General features: G+C 37.1%; 1 protein-coding gene and 1 long non-coding RNA gene across 2 annotated transcripts; both read left to right on the forward strand.

The window, feature by feature from the left end:
- Positions 1 to 8436: 8436 nt before the first annotated feature.
- On the forward strand, positions 8437 to 16368 carry LOC107797504 (syntaxin-32). Its single transcript, XM_016620402.2, has 5 exons — positions 8437 to 9073; positions 12208 to 12452; positions 12785 to 12954; positions 14086 to 14301; positions 15894 to 16368. The coding sequence occupies exons 1-5, from the start codon at positions 8824 to 8826 to the stop codon at positions 16051 to 16053; spliced, it is 1041 nt and encodes a 346-aa protein (XP_016475888.1). The 5' UTR covers positions 8437 to 8823; the 3' UTR covers positions 16054 to 16368.
- A 2757-nt stretch (positions 16369 to 19125) lies between these two features.
- Positions 19126 to 20519, forward strand: LOC142181063 (uncharacterized). The gene is made up of 2 exons (XR_012709346.1): positions 19126 to 19610; positions 20242 to 20519. It is a non-coding gene; the product is annotated as an uncharacterized LOC142181063 (long non-coding RNA).
- Positions 20520 to 20740: the final 221 nt, after the last annotated feature.

Raw genomic sequence — 20740 nt, forward strand, 5'->3', positions numbered from 1 at the left:
TCAACCTTGGATCTCGAGTTCGGCATATATGTTAAAACTCTAGGCAATGACCCCCTTGAGAGCCTCCCTTCGAGCCTGCCACTTCGAATGATCTACCATGCCCTTGGCCTGCTCAAGGGTGGCTTCGGCGTCTACTTTGTATTGGGCCGTAGTAGCCCGGGCCTTAGTATTGGCCGCGGCCAATTTAGATCTGGCAACCTTGAGGTCTTTGGCCAAACTAGATAAATTAGACTCGAGTTCCTCGACCTTCTTCGCCTGAACCGAGGCATTCTCCCTTACATACCGAAGCTGCGACTTGCCGAATCCAGCTTTGCTTGAAAGGTTTCCTTTTGTGCAGCCAAAATGTCCATACACCCCTTGAACTTGTCTGCTTCGGCTCGCACTTTATCTATTTGCTCTTAGAGGCCCTTGATCTGTTTGAGCCTCTGTCGAACCTGCAGAATGGGATTGTTAGTTGTTATCTCCGACTCATCCTCACTATCATAAAGAACTTGGAATACCTGTTTGGCCATCTTTTCATGCGCATCTAGAGCCTCCACCAGGTCTACCTAAAGCTTCTCACTGAGAAGCTTGTAAGTATTGCATTTCTCAGTGAGGCCCTGAACTTCGACCTTGCGTTCCTCTTGGATTCAAAGAAAGGCCTCATGATGCAACACCGAAGCCTACGAGAAAGGAAGAAAATGTTAGAGATATTTACAATTCAAAGTCATAAAAAGATAATGGACCTTGAACTTACCCGATTCAGAGCGTGCTGGGCCTATTCAACAAGCAAGCAACATCCACTGCATCTATTTTGGCTTGGTCTACCTTGGTGACCAAACATCGAAGATACCTAGCCACCCCTACAGGGGCAGAGAAAACTTGAGTATCTTCTGGGATCGAGATGATAAGAGGCCGCTTGTGGTCGGGGTTGACGTTGGGAGTTAGAAATTAATTGGTCAGTTTAAAGCTCGAGGAAGCCTTGTTCGAGCTCTTCTTCGGTATGTCTAAGTCTCCCATATCGGTGACGTCTTCCACTTTAGCAAAATAGTCGCCGAAAAGGTCTTCTGCTCCGTGGACCTCTTCGTTGGAGCGAGCCTCCATCGCCTGAGTGTCTCTTCTTTAGCAGAGGGGGGCCTGATTAGCACATCCTTCCCGAGGCCTACAAAATGGAAATGAGGACTAAATACAATAGCAAAACCCGAATGAAAACCTTTCTAAGAAAAGAAGATTACCATGGTTACGAGCCTCCCATTGGCCCCTTGACAACTCCATCCAAGCACGCTCGAAATAAGTTTTTTGTGACACCAATCCCTCGACCCATTACCTCAGGTCGGGGATCACTTCCGGCACAATAGCCACAGCTGCAACACAAAAAACTTAGATAAGAGGAAGGCAAGAAGTAAAGCGACAAACTAAATATTCAAATGCAAAGCAATACTTACGTTTCATGTTCCACTTTTTAGGGAACGACATATCTTCGACAGGGATTAGATCCGAAGTCTTTATTTGAACAAACTGCCCATCCAACCTCAGTCTCGAGTCTCGTCTATGCTCGAGAATGGGGGTTTGGTGGCTCGGCAATAAAGCTTGATCATGCCTGCACGATAAAACCAGGGGCCGTAGATGCGCATAAGGTGATTGAGGGTAAAAGGATGCGCCTCGATCTTGCTTACAAAGAATCGAAGGGGGATCATGATCCTCCAAAACGATAGGTGGATTTGGCCAGAGTGACATCGTACCTCTTGCAAAAGGCAACGATGATAGGGTCTAAGGGACTTATCATGAAGGGGTAGGTATAGACACTCAGATACCTCTCCTTGTGAGTTGTGATGGATTCCTCAGGGCTAGGCACTACTACATCCTCTCCTACCTAGTTGCACTCCTCCTTCACCTTCTCGAGGAAACTTTCGGTAAGTACACATGTACCTCAACATGGGTTCACATCGACCCGGTGTCGAGGGTGTATTCTCCACCTTGAAATCAGCAGCGGTAGCACACTTCGTTGGAACGAAGTCTGCAAGAGGATGTTCCGCCGCGGCCGCGGCGCCATCAGGCTTTGATAAAGAAGCGGTCTCCTTACGAGGGACAGTTTTAGAGGTCTTAGCCATTTTTGTGAACAAGGAAGAAGAGAGATTAGGATATTAAGTGTTTTAAAAAAGAGTTTAGCAATGAAACTTGAATATTTGCAGATGAAGAACTTGAAGGATGCAAAGAACTTTGAAGATTAGAGCAGAGATTAAAAATAAAGTTTGAAAGAGTGGAAAATAGGCCTATTTATGGGTTTCACGACGACGGTTCAAAGTTGCTAGTGGCCGACCGGCAACTGACGTGCCTGAAATGCTTGGGAAATTGAATCGATGAGATGTTTTGGTCACCTCTGTCGCTTGCGTCACAATGCTTACGTCATGGTAAACCAAGGTCCGGTTCGAAAACTCAATTCGTTTCTTGTCGTTACATTCCAAAAAACGAGGGGACTATCTGTATACGGTTAAAACTGAGCCCACCCAGTTTTACTGATTAACCAAGATCAGGGGGATGGATTGAGTAGAGCCGTCAAAATTGGCTTGGCCCGTGAGGCTAGCCCAACCCAGTCCACTCTTTGGGTAGGGCTAGTTTGAGATTTTTTTAGCCCATTTAAAATTGAGGCTTATAAGCCCGACCCAAGTTAGCTAGAGTGGGCTAGGTTGAGATTTTTTTAGCCCATTTAAAATTAAGGCTTATAAGCCCAGCCCAAGTTAGCTCGCTGGCCCTTGAGACTTGACCGAGGCTGGGCATGGGCTGGTCCATGGGCCAAAAATTAATTAAATTTAAATTTAAATATTTAGAAAAGTAAAATTAAAAAAATATTAAATATAATCCCCATTTCCAGCCTTAGATTTCTCATTTTACCTTTCCATATCAACTCAAATTTATATTTTTGATATGCATGTAGTAGACAAGATTAGTTTTTCTTTTGCTTAATTAACAACGAACTAGGAAAGTTTTAAGTGGCCATCAATATTTTTTTCAAAAAGAAAATATTACTTTAAGTGGCCAATGATCAGTTTGGTTACTTTAACATATTATTAATTATTAAATTTCTCTTCTGTATAGAAAAAATCAAGTTTTAATAACCAAAGAAAATTAACAACACTAGCAAATTTCATTAATTTTAAAATTTTATGGACTATAATGGTGAAATCAATAAATAATGTTAAACCTAAATTAAAAAACCTTAACATATAAATTTATTGAAGCAATTCCTGAACCTAGGGAAAGTGAAAGAAAAGTACTAAAAATATTTATGTAACGTTAAAAAAAGAAGAGCTAGAGATATAGAGAATTTGCATTTCAATTACGAGATTCCTTGTCAAATATCAAGATTCATGTACACTCTAAATAAAGAAAAGTCGTTCATATGATTAAAAGATTATGCCACGGAAAAATATCTAAAGATTTGAAAAAAAAAAATCTAAAAAATTGAAGGGCCAGCTCGCGACCCTCTTAGGACTGGGCTGGCCATTTAAGGCTCGTATAGATGGAGGGCCGGCCCGCCCTAGCCCACCAAATTTAAAAGCTCACGAGGCTTGGGCGGGGTTGGGTTGGGCTAGCACGTTTTGACAGCTCTAGGATTGAGGATCGATCCCATAGCATATCAGACCGAGACGCGAGGATAAGGTATCGAGTTCGGGTTACGAAGTACCTGTCGAGATCGAGACCAGTAATGATCGAGATCGAACTGGATAGACATCGAACAAGACCATAGATAGCATTGCGAGCACGTGATTTTTGCCCTATATATGAATTACTCCCCTAAATTCAAAACAAAATACTAACTTCTTTTCGTTATTTGCAATTTTTGAGGATTTTGTGACATTTTCTAACAATTGTTTGCATTTGTCCGTGCATTTTAATTTTGTTTAATTAATGAAAATACAAAAATATGTTGCATTTGCATTTAGGATTTAATTTTACATCTTTTTAGATTAATTAGCAAATTAGTTGTTTTATAAAAGTGGAAAATCACAAAAAATAACTTATTTTTGCACTTTTTAATTTTAGTTTTGATTTTTGGTAATCTTTCCTTTAATTATGATTTTTATTATTATTTAGAGTTAATTATTTGAATTTGGTAGGACAATTTGATTTGAGGATTAATGTAGGTGTTATTTTTAATTTTTGGGAAAGGAAAAGAATTTTGAAATTAAAAAGAAAAAGAAAAAAAGGGATTTCAAAACAAGACAATTCAAGCTTGGGCCCATTAATTGAATTCTCCTCAGGCCCACGCCCATTGACCCAACAAAATTAGCCCAGAACCCGTCCTCAACCCGGTCCGGTCACCCCTTCATCCAAAACGACGTCGTTTCGTTATCCGTCGATCTCGACCGTCGAAGTTAGTTGATGTGACGGTTCAGAAGCGGGGAGGTCTTAATATATATATGTCCAAACCCTATCCTACCCCCCTCATCTCGCCTCTTTCAACTCCCACCTCAGAGACCTCTCGGAAACCCTACCCGCCGCCCCTATTCTCCACCGTTTGTCGCCGGCGGTGCTGTTCTCATACCGCCCCAAACTAACACCCTACAACCCCCATGACCCCCTCATACCAAATCCACAACTACTTTCCTTCAAATCTATCGGGAGCTCCGCGAATCTGGAATCCGAGTTCAACCCCCAAAAAGTTTAAAGTCATTTTTCACATGCACATTCGGGGAGCGCTATTCTTTCAAACTCTGAGGTTTGGACTCAGCGAAACTGATGTCGTTCAGTTGTTCTTGACAAAGAACAAGGGATCTACATAAGTTTGGCTAAGTTCTTTATCCCCTTCCGGTTTCGAGGTTCGATTTGGTGAGTCCCTTTCCATCTCCGGTTTCCTTTCTGTCATCCTCATCTTTCCCTTTCTTAAAACTAGTTTTCTTATAATAATTTGGTTGAAAATTCAATTCATCTTCTGAGTCCAAGTTTGTTCTTCCGTTCGTTATTTTTCTCTTTTCTATCTCTCTTTCTTCGTGAATTCCATTTTTTTGACATTTTTAGTTTGTTAAACAGGTTAAGTTTCTGGTTTGTTAAATCACTTAATAAGGTCTTAATTTAGTTGATTTCCTGTTAATTAGCACATTCATCTTTGTATTTGCTTGATTGCATTTTAAAGAAGGGGTTCCGGATTTTCTTGTAGGGAAATTTTGGTCAGTCTTTCGAGTTGGGAATCCCTGATGGATTTTAATTGGACTCCGAAAATCTGAAAGCCCAAGTGGGGATCTAGTTTGGGTTTGCAGACCCCTACCAATTTGAGTCGGGTCAGTGTGACCTATACTTGGGTTGGAGGGGTAATTTTCAGAGGTTTAAAGGGTAGTTTGGGTAATATAGGTAGGGGAATCTTATATAACTGAACTAGGAAGCTTCCTAGAAGCTGGGGTGGGGGCTATTTTGAAATTCTGAGGTTTACACTAGGAATTTCTAAGCTAAAATGAAAATTTTAGAAGGTTTTAAGTGCAATGTTGAACTCTTTAAGGCTGCCCTACTTGCCTTGCCTATAAAGGCAGCTTTTCTTCCCTTTCAAGGCAGAGTTTTTTGAGAGCTGGAAATCCAGAAAATACAGAAGCTGTTACTACTTTCATAGACTTCAAAAAAAAAGTTATGAGAGAAAAAAAACAAAGGGCTGAAAACTTTAGAATAACACTGTTTCATTGATTTCTTTTGGTGATTTTTGAGGTTTTCTTGGTGCTAAGTCAATTTTCTGATCAGCTGGTTTTAAGATGGGTTAAAGTCGAGTTGTCTTGAGGTCTGTTGGTCCATCGAGTGACTGAAATTAGTGTTTGGATTATTGTATCTTTTCTGCTGGTTCAAACTTGGCTCAGAGCTGGTTTTCTTTGGTTATTTCTGGGCTAACTCCATTGTTGTTGTTGTTCTACTGCTGAACCATCAATTTCTGTTTTGTTTTGAAATCCAGGTACCCCTTGGAACTATATACAACATGTGCAATGCAAACTTGTGTTAGAGTGTGAAATACCATGGATACAAGTTATATTTTGGGCCTACTCTTCTATTTCATTCATTTCTGTAATGTCCTGGATATAATCTTATACTCTGCCTAGTAGAGCAGCCCTTCCTCCCCTCTCTTATGTTGTTAATGTCTTGCAAAATTCGTGTGTGTGCTCGTTAATTTAATTCTAGGAATGTACAAGCATGGGGATGGTTTAAGTTGAGTTGAAGTTCAATCATATAGCTTGCAAGTTATTGAATTTTTGTTTTGACATGTGAGCCATGGAATTACTATAATAAAAGTTCAGGCTCATGCTAAACATGTTTGTTTCATATCTGTCAAGGATCAATGTCATTTTGGGGTTGGTTTGAATTTATTTGATTAACATGGATGTGCAAGAAAGCAGAATTGTCTAATGGGGTTCAACATGATTATAGGATGATTACATAGTTCCGAGTTTTTTTTTCAAAAGTTATTTGTTATGTCCTTTTGAAACGATTAAGTTCAGAAGCCAAATGGATATCATGGTCATTTTGAATCAGATTTAGTCTATTTTATTTTATTTGGGATCAATTTGGAGCCATCTAGTCCCTTGCTTGTGCGCTGATTATGTGGCTATAGGGATTCGATCTTGAGTCCCTGTTTGCCGTTGTACCCTGTTGCAAAATTGGGCCTTCTTTTGGGCCCAGCTTAATTCCTTTAGAAATCAGGGAATTGGTAGCCCTTGCAACATGGTGTTGGGCTCTATTTGAGCCTATATTTAAGATGGGGACTAGACCCACGTCAACACTGCAAATAACTCTGATGTTCTGCATGCACAGAGACTCGATCCTTCGCCTATTTTCCCTGTGTTCATGATCTGGGTCTCTGTTGGGCCAATTGCTCATGTAGAATCATCATAAGCAGGTCTGCCTTTTAATGGGGCCCGACACGGATTTAGGCCTCCTTCAACGTCAATCATATTTAGTTCGAATTCATTATCAACCTATTGGTTACTAGAACTCAGTTTAAACATTTAATTGAAAGTAGAAAAATAGGAATCCTCTTAGCCTTGTTAAGTAATCAATTAAGTCCATTTATTAGATTGGAGGTGAGCCATATAAGACAACGCCAATAGTTTATGGCCCTCCGAGTTTGATTTAAGTTCTTCTTTTTAATCCGGAATTGAGATGCGCCATGCCGAACAAGACGACAATTGCATGGCCCTCATTTAATTATTGCTTTAATCTTTAGAATTCGAGGCGTGTCATATAACAAATTTTCCATAGCCCTCGCAAAGTTAAAACGCGTAGTTGCTTTAGGCACGTTATTTTAATAATATTACCTTCCTAAATTTGGGTGTGTATTTCATGTAACCCAAATCCGAATCTTAATAACGTTGAATAAAATGTGTCTCGGATTGCGGGTGCATTTCATGTGACGCGATTCAAAGACATGCTTTAGACGACGTTAAATCTTCTTTAAAATAAATAAAAGCGGTTTTGAAGTAAAAATGCATATAGGTTCAAAATATTTTAAAATCAGATAATTATGCTAATAATAACAGTTGAGAGACCGTGCTAGAACCACGAAACTCGGGAATACCTAACACCTTCTCCAGGGTTAACAGAATTCCTTACCCGGATTTCTGGTTCGCGGACTGTGATACAGAGTCATTCTTTCCTTGATTCGGGATTTGAACCGGTGACTTGGGACACCATAAATTATCCCAAGTGGTGACTCTGAATTTAATAAATAAATAATCCCGTTCCGATTGTCACTTTACGTTGGAAAAAAAACTCCCTATATGCCCCTTTCGGGGTGTAGGTAAAAATGGGGTGTGACAAGCATAATAACGGAAAGGCGAGATATCCGTGATTGATCAAGGATCATGGCGGAAATCTCGGAACAGATCAAATCAAGGACGATTGTTTAGCGAATAATGAGATTTCCTTATGTAATTAGAATTATACCGTAAATAGGATTCCTCTATTATATAAAGATGGTCTTAACCATTTGTAATGAACTTACATTCTCGCATATCAAAGCAATACAATATTCCTTTTCTCTTATACTCTCTTGTTCATCAATTTATTTCATAACTCTATTCTCACTCACTCGGTTCGAGGGCGACCTAGCTCGATGGCTGAATTGCAGTTTGCTTTACTTTGCTGTTAACCACTATTAATCATCATATTTATTGGTGGTAGGTGAAATTACGTATCATTAAAATCATTTATAAGTTTACTTGTTATGCGATTTCAAGGGTAAACATAATACTATCAATCAAACACTATATTAATTATGTGAAATTTATTTTTTCTTATATAACCTGCCAAAAAGGATGTATCTCATTTACTTTCTAAAATTCCTCCAACCAATATTGCGTCATTTTATATGGGTATTGATCCTCACATTAATTTTGCTAACTAGTTTAACAGAAAAATAAAATACGTGAAACACATTGGACGTTTGAGCTTTACAAATACTGGCTTATAATCTCAGCATGAACCCATCAAATGTATTGGGTTAAAATATTCGGGCTCGGATTAACCATCCAACATTCCAGCCTATCAATTTTTCTTCCAAAACTCTCCTCCTGGCACCAGCTGTTGAATCATTTTTTGGGCACCGAATTGTCTCCCTCGTCCGCTCAACGTTCGTCATCTGATCTACAATTCTACATTCTCTCTACGCAAGATCTAGGTTTTCATCTGAGGAAGATTTTTCGATCTCGCAATTCTAGGGTTTGTGAGATCTTCAAGCAGAGATCTAATCGAATTTTGAATGCGCATGTGAGATTTTATGTGTCTACAGTTTTGATTTTGGATCTACAGCTTATTGTTTGCGATTGCTTGTGTTAGTATATTGATATCGTTAATTTTCGGAGATTATTGAAAATGCCTGTGAAAGTAGCGAGTGCGTCAATACGGGATCGGACTCAGGAGTTTCAGAGTATAGCGGAGAGATTAAAGAAGTCATTTTCGTCCGTACAGAATGGGCCGGTTAGTAGCAGTACAAATAGTGGTGGTTCTAGATCGGAGGAACAGAGGTCCACTGTTGCTATGCAATCGGAGTTTAATAAACGTGCCTCGAAAATTGGTTTCGGAATACATCAAACCTCGCAGAAGCTTGCAAAGCTAGCGAAATGTAAGTCTATTTGTCTCACTAAAGCTTTTTAATATGCTATTTTGTTTTGTAGAGGAAGAAATTTGCAATTATAATATGTTTTAGTATATTTCGCATTTACGTTTTGAATATTTAACTTGTATTAAAAATTTATTCGATGTGGCATTTTATGTGTGATCTTGTTCACACTGCGGGTCCAAGCCCGGATATGTGCTGAGACCAAACTAAAATTAGTCAATATATCATTAGCGAACTCCTTGGTGAGTGGAGTTAATGGGTGCCAGTATTGGTGGGACATAACAGGTATCCAGTGGAATAGTCGAGGTGCATTCAGGCTTGCCAAAGATATCATCAGCTGACTCCAACTAGCTTGATATTGAGGTGTAACTTTTGTAGTAGTTACTTGTTGTATGTTCCATTTAGTTCTTGGCTATCTTTATAAGTAGCAAACAATTTGGAAGTGGAAGAATATTTCTACACTCCGTTTGTCCCATTTTACATGACTCACTTACTATCTGTATAATCCTTCCATTTTTTAAATATTTTATATTTATATTTTGAAGTAGTTAGTAATTGCAATTTTGTTTAATTCTTTAATAGGTAAATTGTAATTCGAGAAAATGGAGATATCTGAGATTAACTCGAAGATTAGTGATTTTGTGTGTGGTACTTCAGCAATATAGTTGGGAGACAGATTATTAAATTTTTTACTCTAGCAAGCATGAGAGTCATCCCACTACCGTGGGGAACTATAAACTCACGTATGTTGGTGACAGATTATTAGCATTTTTACTCTAGCAAGCATGAGAGTCATCCCACTATTGGGAGGAAACATAAACTCACGCGTAACCACACTGCTAAGAAATATAGAATTATGTAGACAAATTTATTTACTATTGTTATTGGAGCACCAAGGCTCTTGAGTGACTTCTTTCGTTTGGTGTGTGCATTGTGGTCACTGTCTGGTAATTTCCAGAATTTGTTGCTTACTATGCACTTAAATCTTATTTTCTCAAACTCTTATGTGAATTATTATTTTTATAGATCTCATCATACTGGCAGTTTGCTACCCTTTACAAAATTAAATTATGACATACGCATTGAGCGTGACTTAAGCGCTTGTTAATCCTTATGCTGTGGTTGCATTTGTCGCTCTTGAAAGTTAGAGCTATTGTTTGAGTTTTGAATTGTGATATGAAGGAAATGCTGATGATTCTGTGGGTTATATAATCTAAATTCAGCTGATGTGAGCTGAATTTTAGCATTTTGAGTGTTATTGTGCATCCAATGAACTTGATGGCTGATAGTTGTAGCACATATAGTTTTTCTCCATTAGGCTTCACGGCCTTAAATTCTTTTTTGAGGTGTTACTTTACCATCCGAAAAGATTTTAAGGCCATGAAGCCCAATAAAGAAGAATTATCCCAACAGAGGCAAAAAACACTAGGTAATTTCTTCTCGTCCGCCTAAGTCTTGGTGGGTAGAGCTGTCCGGTACTTGTGCTGGTGGGAGTAGCAGATACTCCAGTCTAGATGCACGTACGTTGGCCCAGGCACTGCTTGGTATATCTTCTATTTTTTGTACTTTTGGGAAAACCAGTGAAGTGTTTTCCCATAGGAAAAGCTTTTCTGCCAAATTGAGACCTACAGAACTTGCCGGATTTTGAAGTTAGCTGTCTCTTCTAATATGAATATTCATTGTTCTTATGGTGTTTTGAAGTTGATCATTCTTGTTCTGTTTGGGGTTGACTACTACCCTAATGGTTCTGACTTCTTAACTCTCTCTTACTTCTTGGGTTTTCTTTTTAGCCATTTCAGTATCTTTTGACTATTTGGTTAAATCTTATACCTTCTCATTCAGAAACAAGATTCACATGTACTTTTATTTGGAATTTCTGTGCTTTAAGACATTCCTTTTGCCTTTTGAAGTTACCAGGTCAGCAATTTGGGCTTACTAGACTCTGCAGTTCCCTTAGATGCCCCAGTTATGGTCTCCCTTTGCGTTTTCTCTTACCATGGGTTCTTGGGGCAGTTCAGTTTGTTTGGTTGGTGTCTAATGGATTTAAGCCCCTAAATCTTCCGTAAAAGGAAAAAGAGTTGCAAACTTGGGCAACTGACCTTTTTTATGGATGCCAGGGAGAATTTGTGGAATGAATTGCTAAATTAACCATTTCCTCAGGTCTTACAAGCACCACAGCTATTTTTCTTGTCCAAGATAATGTTTTTAGTGGTGCAGTCCCTCCACATCATCAAAATAAATGCAGTCCCTCCCTGGGCTTCATTCTCAAACTATAATAGAGAAGATGCAGACTGCAGACACTAGATGTTAATCCTCGTATTTTACGTATTATGTGGTTATACCGGGGCCTTAGCTCTTTGACACCTGTTTGTGCTGCGAGTAATTATCGGGGCCAAGATTTTTGATATAATTTAACAATATTGCACCTATGAGTGTCTCATTTTGTAAGGAACATATCTCTAGTGTTCTTTCTAAAAAAAGAACAGGAACATATGTCTAGTGTCATTGTGGAGGAGATTGAGAAAGGAAGTATGTAGCTGCAAACCGACATTGATCTCCAAAATAGTTGAACTTGTAATGTATTTGATGAGCTTATAGATACACTGTACCAGATTGCTGAAACTGCAAACAGAGTCTATCAGTGAATCAGACAGAAAGGATGATGTAGCAGCTATCATAGTAAACTTGACATGGAAAAATAATATCAGCAATGACATTGCCATGAAAACACATAGATGAGAAGTTATGAGAATAATCATGATATTAAGCCTTGAAAATAAAAATGAAATCGCTATGATTGCAAATAAACTCTAGAAGGTTACTTTTGAGATGATATTTTCAGATGAAACCAATCTTCTCCTTTCTATTGGACACCATCATCCTACAAATTTTGGCATCTGATTTTCCCCCTTTCCTCTTTAGTATTTTCATTTGTACTTGTGAAAAATATATTTTCGTGGAGAACAAAAGAGAACTTGGTAAAAAATTATTTCCATTTGTATACTTCTAATACCGAGAAAACAAATGCATGGATCAAATAGGTTGTGTTTCTCTTCCAAGGTAATTGATTTAGATTGCAGGCTTGAGAAATGCTGATTTATCCAAAAGTGGTAATGTTTTACTATGTCTCATTGCAGTGGCAAAAAGGACTTCTGTTTTTGATGATCCGACTACAGAAATTCAGGAGCTTACTGCAGTTATCAAGCAAGATATTACAGCACTTAACTCTGCTGTAGTAGATCTTCAGCTTCACTCTAATGCTCGTAATGAATGTGGTAATCGTGATACCACTAGTCACTCGACGACTGTTGTAGATGACTTGAAGAACAGACTGATGACTGCCACAAAGGAGTTCAAAGAAGTACTCACCATGCGGACAGAGGTTAGACCAGATGCTGGTTATATCTTCCTTGTTAGCCTACTTCTAAAAAGAAGAGAAAATCTTCCTTGTTAGCCTACTTCTAAAAAGGAGAGGAAAATCTTCCTTGTTAGCCTCTTTTCTTACTCAAATATATCTTTTGTGAGTCTGTAGTAAGCGAATGCTTCTGTTTACTATTTTTTTTGTGGTTATTATGTTTTGCCCTCCACTTGTGGGACTACACTGGTATGTTGATGTTGTTGTATTATGTTTTGCCCTGCAACTGTTTTATCGTTAACAGTAGAAAAATATACTTAATCATGGTCATCTGCATTTTCTTGTATTTTTGTTTCCAGAATATGAAGGTTCATGAGAACAGAAGGCAGTTGTTTTCTTCGTCGGCTTCCAAAGAAGCTTCAAATCCATTTGTGCGCCAGCGTCCTCTAGCTTCACGGAATACTGCTAGTACATCAGCCAGCCCTCCTCCTTGGGCTAATGGTTCGACTTCATCTCAGCTATTTCCAAGGTGAGGATGAATTTACACTGTGTTAGTAGTTCTCGCCCACAGGCCCGCTATCAGTGAGTAGATGCTTGGTTAGCACCCGTGAGGTTTACATATTTCTTTTGTAATTTTGGTAACGTCTTGCTTGCTATATTTTTAATGCTATGGTTTTAACTTATTGAAAAGAAAAGAAGTGCTAAGGAGTTTGTTGTCTCTCTAACTTTTGCTTTTGGCAATCTTGACATGTTTCCAAAATCACTGATTTACCTGTATTGATGCCATAAAGTAATTACAACTGATTCATGAATTAAAGGTTGAAAGAGAGGAGATACCTCTTCCTCTCATGGGAATAACCTTCTCTTCAGTCTATGGTCTATCTATCTTCCTTCTTTTACTACCAAAAATTCAGCTTCTCCAAACATGGTTTATGATAATCCTATGTATCTTTATTTTATCCTATTCATCTAATCCATTACTACACACAACTTTAACTTGACCCCTTTTCTTCTATGGAACCTCTATTCTTGAATTGGTGAAATTTAATAAGACATGCAACCTCGTCTAGATTAATGCTATATGCTAATGGTTCTTCCAGGGTTAGAAAACCTAAATTTATAGAATATTGGAATAAGATGGGTCTAAATGGAGCTAAATGGATAGTGAGAATTCATATAGCTGACTCCTACTACCTTGGGTTGAGGTTTAGTTGTTGTAAAGTCACGTGGTCATGCACTTTGGATATTAGTTTTTCTTCTGTAAGTTAAATTGTGTTATTAATGTTAGGATAACTCCCTTATATAAGCGTTATACCAAAAGTAGAAAATCTACATCAAAACATGATTCTTTACAAAAGACACCCAATCATCTATACAAATAGGAACCTCATGGGTGCACCAAAAAGAAATCAGACACAAGAGGCTATTCCTCAAATGTACATAATCATTTTCAGTCCCTTCATTATCATTTGTATATTGGCATTGCTTTCTACTTTCTTTTCCATCAGTAATAACCATCTGATTTTTCTTAACCTATTTAAAAAAAAAAAATCTGAAAAATTAACTTGGATAAACCAGATTCTGTTCTGCATCTGTTTTCGCTATTAGCTTTGGGTTTTATAAGTATCAATGAGTTTTGCCTCTTAATTCTCTCTGGTAGGACGCAAGGGGTTGGAGACACCCAGCCATTGTTGCAGCAGCAGCAGCAACAACAGCAGCAGCAGCAGCAGCAGCAGCAGCTAGTTCCGCTGCAAGACAGCTACATGCAGAGTAGAGCAGAAGCTCTTCAAAATGTTGAGTCTACTATCCATGAGCTGGGCAGCATTTTTAATCAGCTTGCTACCTTGGTTTCTCAGCAAGGAGAGGTTGCAATCAGGTATTTATACCAATTGTTGTAGCACTTGAAAAAAATAAAATTATGTATGAGAATTTAACAACAATAAATAACAGTAATAAAAGTATGTAGGAGAGCGCAATGATTTGCATTTTGTGTAGTTAGCTTAGTACAACGAGTTGACATCAATCTAGTCTCCTAATAGTAAAGTTCAATATTTGATGACAAGTAATGGATTTTTTGTTTGTTACTATTATTTTGATAAAAGAATCACTGGATTTAGACTTATAATAATAAAAAAGGATGTAAGAGATTTGAGTGCTTGCATTTTGTGTAGTTATCTTAGTACAACCAGTTGACAACAATGTAGTCTCCTAGTGGTAAAGTTTAACATTTGATGACTAGTGATGGATTTTTTGTTTGTTATTATTTTGATAAACTAATCATTAGATTTGGACTTCGCAATCTGATCAGATGCCCCCCCCCCCCCCCTTTTCCGGCTCTGTCATGAGCTTGCAAATCACAATACTAAGTACTAACTGATCCTGAATGCAAAGGCCGTGTATAGAAGGTATTGAACTAGCTAATAAGATTTCAGTATGATCTCACTTGAAAGGCAAATGGAACTAGTGGAAGTTACCTTTTTCCCATTTGTCAACTATACTTTTAACAGTATCACTTTCTGAAAAATGTTGATCTTCTATTTTATATGGTATATGTTGATTTTTAACCTTGACATGAACTTCCGGACTGAAAACATTGGGATCCAATTTGGGATCATTTCATGCATCTGCCAGTTATAAGGATTTAGAAGTCTATGTTTTTTAGATTATTGCATAAATAGGTTTCAGGGAAATGGGTCAATTCTTCTCGATTCTTAAAAAAATAAAAATTGCTAGTCCTTCCTGTTTGTTTGACACTTGAGTCGGTAAGGGGAGCAAATCTGTGGGATTGACAAATCTTATCCAAATTTGTAGGTTTATTTTATCAAAGGGAATGACATGCCATTGTTGTAATGTAAATTGCATGCTAAATTGAACTTTTTAAAATTTTAAGGGTCACTAATATAAGATGCATATTTTTTTAAATGACGGTGGTGTCTGGGCCAGCTTACCCGCACCTCGACTATCCACCGGGTATTTGCTACCTCAATGTGATGCATGTACACTCAATGAACCCCACCATCTCATTTTATGTCATATCTTTGTAATGTGATGTGTAGTGTAATATTTGGCGCACTTGTTTTTTTTACAAGTATATCTTTGTACATTATTGATATATCTGAATTCATATTTGCCTGAGATGTGATAAATGATCTTCAATATGATGTTTGTGCTATCAGCAGGATTTACTGCTTTATCCATGGTTAGAGAAAAATCTAGAAGCAGATGAAGTTTCTTATACTTTGGGTTATCTGCATTTAAAAATCTTGTAAAATGTTGCCTTCCACTTAATTAAAGTTTGTTGCTTCTCTTGCTGTCACTCTTTATTGTGGAAAACCTTGTACGACCTGATTGTTGATGTATAACTGGTATTCACAATAAATTCTCCTCATATATGATTTTGGCCAAGATACAGTGGGGGTGAGTAATACATTCTTTTAAGAAGAAAGTAATAACTTGGTTTCCACACAGGATTGATGAGAACATGGATGACACACTAGCAAATGTCGAAGGGGCACAAGGGGCTCTGCTCAAGTACCTCAACAGCATCTCATCAAATAGGTGGCTAATGATTAAGATATTCTTTGTGTTGATTTTCTTCCTTATGATTTTCCTATTTTTTGTGGCATAGTGAAGTACGTAACGTTCGACACAGCGTGATGTAGAAAGATAATAATCCTGTATTTTAGATAAGTTGCTTCGCTCCCTTGTTACCTTGTCCGTTGTCAAGCTCGGATTTGATACCATCGCCATTGAGAGGTACTTTTCCAGCCTTGTATTCCATCAGATATGGCGTATTGTAGTTAACCTATGAGCTTATTGAGACTGGCACTTCTTTTTTTGTGACTGCTTCAAGTGTATGAAAGCTGTCACGTTGGGTTACCAGTACAAGGGAAAATTATCCCTGTATGAAAAGTATGCTATTATTTTATACTCCTTTTGGTTACCATTTGAATTCAGTATTGTTAGTAGTTAGTACATGTATTATTTTATTCAAGAGTTATTGAATTTTCTTATCCTACATTGAGATAACAATACAATGATTAGCTATAGGGGTGTCAAAACCATTTAAAGAACCGATCGAACCGAATCAAGTTTTAGGTTATTTTTCAGAGGTTTTGATATGAGCCATATAATTATTGTTGATTTTTATTTTCATATAAAAGCCAAAAAAAGACTGAACCAGACGGATTCAATGATGTGTAAAAATATTACGCGGGATAATTAAACATCTAACATCACTGTATTGAGCCTGGAGTATCAACACTTAAATGATCATATAAATCTACCAATTTAAGATAATTATTGAGTGCTCTTTGTAGTTTACTGTCTTTTTCATGCGTTCTTGCTGTTGCAAGCGAAGAAACCAGAGTGGGTATAATCTCACTATTTAGGCGTGCTACTAGTAAAATAGCAGAGATTTATTTCAAATGACAATTTATAACGCACAATTTAGAAAGTGCAATAATCAAGTACTCGTTGCTTTACATTTTATATCACACTAGTATATATATAAGATATAGATGGTAGTTTTTTATTTTGTATTATTTTCGTCTTTTATAGATATTTAAATTCAAAAATAATAACCAATAACTAATTATTACTAACTAAATAACTAATTATGCAATATGGCTTTTTTTAGGCCGCCACTTGGCTTAAGGAGAGAGTTTTGTCCTCTCCTTTTAATAATAATATAGATATAGATTTTTATCGGTTCTAATAGTTTGACACGTTTCTATGCTTAGAAGTTCAGTTTTAACACTTCATTTTTCGTCAAAGACATACTACATATTATAGGAACGATGACAAGATATGTTCAATATCATAAGGCTCTAAAGTATCGATCTTTGAATCTGTTTTATAGCCTAATGCATGTGCTTGGAGTGTAACCGCGGGTGTGATCTAATGGCCGCAGATGCAAATTTTGGAGACTAGTACTCAAATTTCATTATTATGCATAAATTAATAGGTGATTTCTTCTCATCCGAAACTTTGATGGTCGGAGTTATCTTTTACTTGTGTTGATGCAAGATAGCAGATATTTGATTGAATAGTCAAGGTGTTCACAAACTAGCTTAGACATATCCACTTTAAAGAAAGATAACATGTAAAGTTATCCCATACATGATGGAAGCATACAAGTTGGTTCGGATACTATTATTATTTAATTTTTTTTTATAGAAAATATGGCATGTGTTGGAACATTTCCTTCCTTTCTTAAGCTCCGGCTCAAATGACGTGGTAAAAATGATTTAAAGGTTGTTGATTGGACAAGTGAAGCTTTCTTTAGTGGTTGAGCACCTTTACCATCAAACAGTAGGCTAATGCCTTAGAAGGTTTGAGTCACGCTGGAGGACAAATGGTAAGTAGTACGTTTTTGGTAAACAATGATGTTTCCATTTCTCATGACAAGCTCTTAAAAATTTGAATTGTACGTAAAATTATAACCTCTTTTAAAAAAGGCGAGATGGCCTAAATGCCACCTAAACTTGTACTTGTTTGTCATTCCAATATGTAAACTTAAATTTTTTCGTTTAAACAGTCCAACTCATATATTTGCTTAGTAATAAATTATTTTGACGGTTAACTATGTTTATATCGCAATAACACAATTGACGTGGCTAAAATGTGTGCAAATCTTGTTACTTAGGTGCGTGAATAAATTATTTTGATTAAAGAAAATACTAGAATAAGAATAAATTATAAATAATATAAAACAAAAAGAAGAAGAAAAATTTCTCCCCTGTTTCTTCATTCCCTCACACATTCCGCTTTTACAATTACTTATTGGGCAGATCGATTGGATATTTATACCTAATAATTTAATTTATCGCTTATCGACCTTTAAATATACTAAGTCGTTAGTCAACCGTTAAAATATAGGTTGGTATGATATTGGGTTAGAATTATTCATCAGTTTATTGGTTAAACCAATAACGTAATTATGTTTGACTTAAAATGAAAAAGCCAAAACATAACTGCACTTTTACCTTAAATAACGCTAGTCCCTTACAAACTGACCCAAGTTCTTCATAAATGAAATATTCAACATTTTAACTGTTACGCCCTTCAATATTACGTCCCGCAATATTATATTATGATGATGTTACGTCCTGCAGTATTATATTACGATGGTGATACGCCTTGTAGTATTACATTGCGATGATGTTACGCTTTGCAGTATTAAATTACGACGGTGTTGCACCCTGTAGTATTGTACGTTGAATTTGTTGTAAGGTAATTGACATCAGTCCAAGGAAAAGATTATTTGGAGATTATAAGGATTTGCTATTTCAAGCAAGTGATGAGTAAATTCGTGAAGGTGAGAGGGGAAGCAAGTCAAGGAAAATGAATTTTCGTCCAAGTTTGGCATGTTGGGATAAAATACGGGCCGAATAATAATACCCGATATTTGTGGACTAGTATCATACAAGGTACCATATGACCATGGTAGTGGGATGTATAAAGTGTATTAAAAATAAGTAGAATTTTAAGTAATTTGAGGCAATTCTTAATTATGTGGGTAATTGGTTAATTATCGGCTAATGGAATATTATCTAATTAAAAACTTTGGATAAGCATCAAAGCATGAACGTGGCAACCCCCTTATCCCATTTGAGTGAGTCATTGCTTAAATGTCACATTTTTAGAATTTAGGAGGCTTAGTCATCACCACTCCAATTCATCCCCCTTACGTAAACCATAATGCAAACTTTATACTAAAATTCTCTCTTTGTGTCATCCAAGTTTACTACACACCCAAGTAGCAAAACAACATAATAGCAATGTCATTAGAGTGACTAGTTAGATATAATTAGAATGATGGTATCAGATTCCAAAATAATAAACCAAGGAATCTCTTTCATAGAAGAGTTCTTAAATCTTACCATAAAAGACAGCAAATACAATGTATGACTACTTCTTCTGAAGAAGATGTTTGTTTTGTTCCCAAAAAAATGGTTTCGTGTTAAGGGTTTGGTGGCTGAGCTACCAAAAGATGAACAAATTGACAACAAAAGTAGTTCGTCAAACTCTACTGAGTCAAGTTCCAAGGGTACTATAGCCGGAGCAACATCATCTCAAATATCGAGTCAAAAATATCATACGAATTTTCCCCTACTTCGATCCACCGTTACATGTTATTGCAATCAAAGTGTGTTAAAGGGATTGTCAAGAGAATCGATTTAGGTATGTTAAGGCTATCCCTTCCTTCTTTTTGGCATGATTTATACGACACGAACGAAACGAGCAAATGCACAACTTTCATAAATGACTCTATTCATAGAAATACTAGAGATGCTTATGTTCTTGATTCCCCATGTGTCATATTATTCTATCATCTGTTCATGGGTCTCAAAAATACGTAAGTTGGTAAAGTTAATTTTATGATATTATTCAAAGGCATACTGGTCTTGTGACATTCTAAGAGATTTTATTGACGTACTTCTCATGCATTGCATTCATGTACATTGACCCATGACCAGATGACGTTATATACGCGTATATATATATGTATGTATATGGGATATGGGAAAGGTTATGGCGTTATATACATAACACCGCCTGATCAGCTGGTATACGTTGATGATTTGTCCATAGTGGTCGAGATGATTTGATGGGATGCCCTCAGAGGCTAATGATGTTATGAAACATGTACCTATGCACGGCATGACATTCATACGCATATGCATGACACTATAAGTATTTCAGACTTACATGTTGAGTCATTTACTCTATATTTCTTCCATGTCTGTTATGTACTTATTTATGTGCCTTACATACTCGGTACATTATTCGTATTGACGTACCTTTTGCTTAGGGACGCTGCGTTTCATGCCCGCAGGTCCCGATAGACAGGTCGAGAGCCCTCCAAGTTGGCATCAGCTCAACGGAAGATGTTAGTGCGCTCCATTTACTTCGGAGTTGCTTGTTTGGTTAGCATGATTTAGATGTGTATTGTTTGATATGGCGGGACTCTGTCCCGACCTTTATGAAAATTACGTATTCTTAGAGGCTTGTAGACAGATGTCATGTACGTAAATGATTGTTTGGCCTTGTTGGCCTATGTTCAGTATACGAATAGTTATTTTGGTCTTATAGGCCCTTATGTATTGTGTATAAGTTGGTATTTCATATTGTATCCTACTTATCTCACGGAAGCCTTCCGGCTCAGTTATCTTTGAAAGTATGACACGAAAAGATATGTTATATTAGTACTCGGTTGAGTAAAATATCGGGTGCCCATCGCCGCCCATCGGTTTAGGTCGTGACATTAACTATAATATAAAATGTAAGTTTACTTAATGATAAATGTTTAG

This window comes from Nicotiana tabacum, chromosome 1 (genome assembly GCF_000715075.1).
Source record: "Nicotiana tabacum cultivar K326 chromosome 1, ASM71507v2, whole genome shotgun sequence".
In the NCBI taxonomy this organism is placed as follows: Eukaryota; Viridiplantae; Streptophyta; class Magnoliopsida; order Solanales; family Solanaceae; genus Nicotiana; species Nicotiana tabacum.